The 8,346-nt window shown below is 41.3% G+C and overlaps 1 protein-coding gene across 1 annotated transcript; it reads right to left on the bottom strand.

Moving 5' to 3' along the window:
- Positions 1-6,634: 6,634 nt before the first annotated feature.
- LOC111406718 lies at positions 6,635-8,005 on the bottom strand. The gene is made up of 3 exons (XM_023036098.1): positions 7,491-8,005; positions 7,233-7,409; positions 6,635-6,929 (listed from the first exon to the last, which is right to left on the bottom strand). The coding sequence occupies exons 1-3, from the start codon at positions 8,003-8,005 to the stop codon at positions 6,635-6,637; spliced, it is 987 nt and encodes a 328-aa protein (XP_022891866.1).
- Positions 8,006-8,346: the final 341 nt, after the last annotated feature.

Here is an 8,346-nt window from a genome sequence, read left to right as displayed (position 1 = left end):
ACACCTTATCTTGAGTACTAAGGTGTTTAAGGGCATCATAATCAGTATATAAACCAACTCTTTCTAAAACAAATAGTGACTCAATGTTGAATTGATTGGATTATAGCATAAAACACCATATCAAAGATATTACATCGAGACTTAAGGCCTAAGAACTTTTCGTTGAAATGAGCCATAGGTCGACCAATCTTACTAAGAACTGTACTAATATCAACTTTTAAAGCATCACATTGTTGCTCAAAAGGTTGCATACAATCAGATAGTACCAGAATCGGAATGAAAGTTAGTTTTTATTTAATCAACCGAAATGATTCATCTGCTTGAAGGCTCCAATGAAATCTCCTTGTCTTAATAAATTCATAATAGATTCCATGATGGTACTGAAGTGTGATATAAATCTCCTGTAAAAGAAAGCATGACAATGAAAATTGAAAACTTCCATAACTGTCGTTGACAGTGGCCACTGATTTATCGTTTCGACTTTTGTTGTGTCCAATACTAACCCATCATTTGAAACCATATACTCCAAGAATACTACATGTTTTGTTAGGAAAGATGGATGCATACGATAATAAGAAGCTATAATTTTTATATTGTGTAAGTGGAGAATTTGAAGTGGCGTTTGCAAAGGGGGTTTTGATGGATTCTTAATTCTCATTGAAGGAATAAAATGTTGCTTACTTTGGTTTACTTTGTTTTGTTGAGTTTGAGGTGCAGTTTTGAGTTTGTCCAGCCCAGTCTTGTTTTATAACAAATTGAAAATTGTGTTTTGGTTTTGCTGTAATTTTATATTTATGACTTCTATGAGTTATGATTTATGTTCTCATTTAATTGGTAATTTGGCATTCAAATGAGAATTGTGAATCTGTGATTTCGGATACATAATTTATGTTGTTGAAGAAGGTGAAGCTCAAAGCCATATCGTTTATGTTTTCTTAGTTATGTTGAAATTTTGAGTTCTGTAATGTTTCAATATTTTACTTTTTACTAAAATCAAGATTAGTTAGATGACCTATTCATCTTGTGTTTGATGAATTGATTTAAAATCATGTATTACCTGAGTGTTATATTGTACATGAAATTATTTGGAGTCTGGCGACGTTTCGTGATTTGCTTCTAGTATTTGTGAATTGGGTTGAATGATGGAATGATATTAGTTTTGTGAAAAAGTGCTTGCATTCGTTTATGTCTTTTCCTTTATTTTTTTGTTAGTTGCTTTATTTCTGAACAGTTCGTTTTGTGATGGCTATAAAATCCAGTATTCTATATATGAATGGATAGCTTTTGACGACCCACATAGTTATCTTAGAGAGATTTTACGTAATTGGAAGTGATTTAGCAATGATTTAGAAGTTCAATGCCTCCCACTGAACTGTCGTTCCCGACAGTAGAGCTCAGGTTTTCTCGACAGTTAGGCCAACCTTCTTGCATGTTTGGACATCAACTGTCGGTATCGACAAATCTCGACAGATCATCTGTCGGTACCGACGGTTGTAGTCAGTTTTTTCTCGACAGTTGAGTGTGTCCATGCATTAGTGTGTTTCATTAAACTGTTATTTATGATACAATATCTTTAACTTTATCCAGTAACCCCAGTGAGTTTTATGAATGCATCTTGCAGGACACAGGACTGATGGAGTTTGATTATTATATTCCAGAGGAGGCAAGGTTGCGGGCCCACTTTCGCAGAGGAGCAACTTGAAGTATGTAAAGACAGTGATGGACCTTTTCGATGATCGACAGCGTGACGAGTTTCGAAACTCCCCCTTCGGGTATCTGGCCGAGATTGCAGAGATTCAATTCTCTGCCCAGCTCATCCAGCAGCTCGTGTTCAGAACCATTCGCACTGACAAAGTTAACGAGCTCTGGTTCAATGTGCAAGGCAACATGATGAGATTCGGTCTACAGGAATACACCCTTGTGACGGGGTTAAGATGCGGTGTATTCCCGGAGGGTGATGAGTTCGATCCAGTGCTGGAGAGGAGAAGGCTGAAGGAGAGGTACTTCAAATCCATGGAGAAGATATCGTTGGCACAACTCTAAACTACTATTGCCCGACCTTCGACGACCCGAGCCGATCGCTACAAGCTAGGGCTCGTGCTAATAATCGAAGGAGTTTTCAATGCCCCTGATAATAACGTCGGAATTGATTTGCGTACACTATCTATTGTCGACAACCTAGATATCTTTTTTGCCTACCCTTGGGGTAGAGTTGGCTGTCGGCGTTTGCAGCATGGATTCCGGGGTTTCTGGGCAAAGAAATTCCTGAAGACGAAGAGGAGGCAAGAGAAGGAGGTTACATACACTATTCATGGCTTTCCCATTGCCATGCAGGTACACAAGTTTTAAATAGTAGCATATCATGCTTTATTTTTTTGCCGTCATGTAGCATCGTGCGTACCATCTCAGTTATTTTATTTCTGTTTGTCTTGATGGAACAGGTTTGGGCGTACGAGACAGTTCCCGAGATTGGGGAACGTTTTGGTCAGAGAGTTGGGGAACGAATGCCACGATTGCTTAGGTGGTCCGCACGAAAACAACCACAGCATCGTACGTATGATGCATTCTTCAAGAACGTGCGGGTATAGATACCACGTGTTACTTTTGTTATTCACGTTTTGTGTCATTCCTGAAGCTTTTCGTTTCTAATGTATAACTGTACATTGTAGTTGCATGTCTATGCCACACTTCGTCCCATCGATGCTGAGGCGGAACAGCAGTATTTCTCCACTCTCGTGTCGTACGATGATCCTCCGGTGCCTGTGCTGGATGAGATTGCCAGGAATGTTGTGGGGCCGCAGTTTAATGCATCACATGGAGGTAGTGAAAGTGGCGGCCAGTTGGTGAGGCAGGAATCCGATGACGGAGTCTCCAGTGGAGGAAGTGGTAAGGATGAGGCGTCTGGAGATGAAGGTGCCGATACTGAGGAGAGTGGCAAGGGCGCCAGTGAGCGATCCAGCTTCGGTGCGGATACTTGTAGAGGGCAGACCGATGCGTCTTCCACACCTCCAGCGACCCACGTTTCTTCTCCAGTGCGAGGGCCGACGATGGAGACACGACCAGTTGGCACATCCGGATCAGGCGTCACCAAAGAGGAGGTGGAAAAGCTGTTGTTCGACCAAAGAATTCTCTTTGAAATGCGACTCTGCACCGTCAAGCTTGAAATCGAACAACACGTGACATCCAAATGTAAAAAACTCGGAGCTTTCTTTGCTACCCTCGTGGCCCCACCTGCTCCGACCCCCATTGCAGCCGTGATGCCCGTCGATACCGAGGCTGGAGTTTCAGATAGTATTCCGCAAGGTATGAATGTTCAATACATAAACCGTTTAGTTTATAATTTTCACCTATGTTCGACAGTAGCACATGCACCTATAGCTCACATTTTTTTCTATACGACAATTGCGAGTTAGAAATACATGGAGGAGAAATGGAGCCTTTCCCGGACGGGCGAGACATGCGAGCAGATACAGGAACTGCACATGTACAAGGTACGTGGGTTATTTATGAGCGCATTGAAACTTGTTATTTGACGGACTTTGTATGTTGTGGAAGTTGGGAAACCTAATGTATTCACACAATTTTCATGTTCTCATCAACAGATGGAGAAGACATCGTGGCTCGCCTGGACAACGTACACGACCCACTGCCCGTAGCAACCGACAAACAGATAGGTACGTTGTCATGTGCTACGATTTTTCCCTACTATATTCGATGGCATCTACTTCCGTTCTAACTTCATGAAAATGCAATAACATATTCCTGTGGTGTGATTGCGGTGTCCAATTAGGTGGAGGACAGATCGAGCCGATCTTTGCCGTCCCGGATTTGAACGGTAACATGGAAATTATTTTTCTCATTTTCTTTCTTCCTATACGCTTCCATTATCTTCCAACTACAAACGTCGAACACATATGCAGTTACATATGTGTTGTAATATCAGATGGAGGAGCCACGGAGCCCTCACATGCGGCCCCGAGCAACGATGCCAACTTACAGGGTTGCGATGTTACGAATGGTGATGGTAAGTTCATTCTCTGCATCACTTATTGTATGTTACGTATGGTACGTGAAGGGCATTTATGGTCACTAACTCCCCCTCCTTTTAAATTCTCGTAGGCGATCTCGCTGAAATCCCTGTTCCCGCCAGTGTAGCCGAACCAGGACACGAAGTTCCTACGACGAGTCGGCGCTCGACACGGGTGCGACGTCCAGCTCCTGCGACCAGGACTCAGTATACAAGGGCGGCGAAGCGAACAAAGAAGTAAAAGGAGTATGAACTGTCGGGACAGCACGACGGTGGTGTTGTAGTTGGTAATACCCTGTCAGCGATTTGGTGGAGGTGGTGACGAATGTTAACTTGTTGGATAAATAACTTTTGTTTGAATTCGTTTTACATTACATTTTAATTACTCTTGTGTGCCGTGGTGATACGTGGACAGATTCCTCATATTTTATGTTGCTTGGCTGATCGGTAGTTGTAGTGTTTATGAATTGTGTCTAGTATTTTAACTTTGTTGATTGTATCAGTCAGGTTCATTTTGTTGTTCGGTATATGTTTTTGTTGGACATATTGTGTGCGCTTATTTTCTTTTGGAGGAGGAGAACAAGCATATGCAACATGTCAATTTCCCAAAATGCTTTGTAAATACTGTTTTGTTGATATTGTTGATATTCGATCCAATCTTATTATAGATGTAGTAATATACTTCGAGTCTTTAAGATTTTTTAATTTGTGTTACGCTTCTTACACCCGTGTTGCTTATGTTAAATAGTGAATGTTTTAGTGAATGTTATATTTGATAAATTTATGTAGTGGACATAATATGATGTAAACACTGTCATAATATGCTTTAAATACATGTGCAGGTATGTGCGCATATTTTTCATTGTGTGCCTATGTATGTACTTATCTGTTATTCTAATTATATCTAGTCTTCACTATAACTTTAATCTGGGACGATATTATTATGATAAATTCTCAAAGTAAGGCATTAAAGCACATACATGAGATGCAACGAGAAGATGAGTCGTTACAAATGTCAAGAGCATGACAACCACAGTAAAAGTAATTCATAAATCAATTAATTGAGTAAAAATAATTATTTCGTTGTTCGTCTTTCATGTGTGTTGCGATGATGACCCGTACGTGTGAGAAACTATACCATTACAACCATGACAAATTAAAAGTAGCAATTTGATTGAGTAGTTTTTTGTTGCAGATATGGACATTTCCTTAATTGTGCACATGATTAAAGAGTGTTTAACATTGTACTAAGTATGGGGAAATGAGGGATAAAGGTACACTTCATTTATTCAACCATCATACAAAGTGCATTTCAAATTTACAAGGCGATTGGACTTGGTGGTTGGGTAGTGGAGACCATAATTGTTTCCCCTTCAATTAGCTTATAAATACTGTGGGACTTCATTCTCACTTACAAACAAGTTCCTTCAAGACCATTGTCACTCATTCACCTTCTCACAGACACTTATCATTCCTTCAGTACTACTATACGTTCACGCAATGAGTTCTTCCACAGGAAACAACAAACCGTCGAACATGAACGAGCCACTGCCAGTTCTTGGTTCATCTCCGCTTTTTCCAATTTATATTTCGTCAGATGAGGAGGAAGTTAACCCTCGTATTGGGAGGGGAGCCATTTCCCCTGTTCCTTTTCCCAACTTAGAAGTTGTTTCCAACGAGGGTACGCAATCACCGAATGGAGTCCTCAATGAGGAGTTCGAGCTGGATGCCGGATACGAGGGGGATTCTGACGATGAGGGCGACTGGATGGCGTGCGATCCCCCAAATGCGGTAATTATCATCTCTTCCGACGAGTCAGGTGAGGATAGTGGGGACGGTGGTTCAGTTGTGGACGACGACTAAAGTGACACCCATGGAATGTAGTGAATAAGTACTGTATAGTAAGGTATTTTGTAGGGATGACTTTAGTTAAGACAATACCAAAAAGTCCACGTGAACATGTCCCTAAGATGCAATTCGTGTCATGTTTTTTGCGTTTTCCGGTCGAACTGTCGAGAATTACTGAGACTATCTGTCGGGTACGACATGTCAACTGTCAGGCAGTAAGGATAATATGTACAAAAATGGTTATGTACTTTGCAGTATGTAAAACGGCTATTGTGAAAAGTGTGTATCATGGACTAACTTTAATCCATGATTTACAATGACGCAAATGATTGTACATTTCTTCGGGATTCAAGATTGCGTTTTGCACTACCTTTAATTTCGATTTAAGATGATGCTAATGATAGTAAATCTGTAGGGGGATAGAAGATTGCGTTTCGAAATGGAAAAAAAAATATATGTACAGTATCAAACATTTTCCGTTCTCGTGTTTAGAGGTGACAACATGTATGTGTGACGCAGACCGTGAGTGCAATGCAAAGTTCCGTCAACTGTCGAGAATAAGTAACACATTTATCGGGACCGACATTTAAACTGGGCGGGATGTTTACTACGTGCTGGACAGAGAGTGAAATTTTTATGTGCACAACAGGATGCGCAACATGCAAGAACATTAATGATCACAAACTGTAAATCATAACTTCATAATGTTCGATGTAGTACGGAATAATTAACATACAACGTCTATTAACTTGCAAATCTTTAAGGAGTATGTGATACACGGGGGTTTAAACACGTGGTCCGATTATGACCAACTCTACCACAGCGGGTATATTTTCTGGTAGACCATGCATACTCACACCTAGAACGCTTACGGCGGGTTGGTGGTCTACCTAGAGGACGACGTACGAGTGGTAGGAAAATAGGAGTACATGTAATTAAGCTCGGAACAACCCAATCCACTTCCCTCGGAACAGGATATATAGTTTCGTTGTAGGCACCCTTCCAGTAGTCCGATGAATAATAACGGGAGCAAAGCTCATACAACGTCTTCCCTCTAAAGCAAGCAGCACGACTTGCATGAACACATGACATACGATTTAGTTGGAACTCACGACATGTGCAGGTTTCTTCGGACAAGTCAACTATGTCCGTGTCGTTGGATATTCCAACCTGCGTCAAGTTGTTTGTCAGGACATGGGCTCGAAGCCTAGTTCCATTTTCGAAAGTCGTCCGTAGCTCGTTCTCCATCCTTGGTGTCAATAAGGTACTGCATTCTTCCGCATTTGCTCGACGTTCGTAAAACCACTTCTACATAGTATTCCGAATGTGTTCAACCAAGCAAGTTATCGATAACGACCGGGCTTCTCTCAACATCGAGTTCAACGACTCTGCATTGTTGTTTGTCATAATATTGTAACGGTGCCCAATAAATAGTGCTCTGGACCAAAATGAATATCCCGCTCGCTCTAAGTACCCGTGCGCTCTTTCGCTCACTCTACAAATCTGTCCCATGAGTCGTTCGAAGTCCTCGACCCTAAAAGTTGTAGCAGCTCATTTGAATAGAAATAATAGGCTTGCGTTGTTATACCGCTATATTAGGTTCTTTTCCATATGCCATATACAACAACCATGCCGAGACGACGGAAACAACTGAGAAATAGCTTTTTGAATACTCTTTTTCCTGTCTGAAACGAACACGAGTTCTTCGGAATCCCCTATAAGGTCTTTCAAGTTCGACAAAAACCACTTCCACGATTTATTGGTTTCAGCATCCACGATCTCCCATGTCAATGGATAAATCTGTTTGTTACCATCTTGGGTAGTTGCCACTAGGAGTGTACCTTTGTATGGACCTTTCAAGTGACTGCCATCAACACAAATAACGGGTCTCAAGTACTGCATGTATCCACGAATGCTTGCACCAAAAGCTACGAAGAAGTAACGAAACCTATTATAAGAATCAACTTCGATGTGGGTAACGGTCCTCGGGTTACTTTCTCCTACGACGTGACAGTATGAAGATAATTTCTGAAAACTGTCCCTTGGTGTACCATGTAGCATATTTAAGGCATGGAGCTTCCCCCTATGTGCTTTGCTATAACTGATTTTCACACCAAACTCACGTTCCATATCACGTGCAATATGAGTAGGCGGATATGATCGGTATGGAGTATCCAATTTTCCCAAAATGTGCTACGCAATTACAGCACTAGTGGCATGCCGATGTGCGTTACGACGAAAATCAAAGGAACATGTGTGAACTGCAACGAACTTACGGATCATGAAGATTGCAGATTGCTTGACAGTAGAAGCACGTAGCATCCACTTGCAATTATCATCCACACAGACAACTGTTAACATTTTCAAGCTTGACCTGCTTACCCGGAATTGGAACTTCTCTTGCAAAGCAAGTACATGAAGCTTCGAGTATAACTGTTTCTTGGTAAAGAATATTTGCTTCTCGGTGAGAA

Source organism: Olea europaea, chromosome 12 (assembly GCF_002742605.1).
Source record: "Olea europaea var. sylvestris chromosome 12, O_europaea_v1, whole genome shotgun sequence".
Classification (NCBI taxonomy): Eukaryota; Viridiplantae; Streptophyta; class Magnoliopsida; order Lamiales; family Oleaceae; genus Olea; species Olea europaea.
Note: the sequence above shows the minus strand (reverse complement) of the source record. Positions and strands in the feature narration are given on the sequence as shown.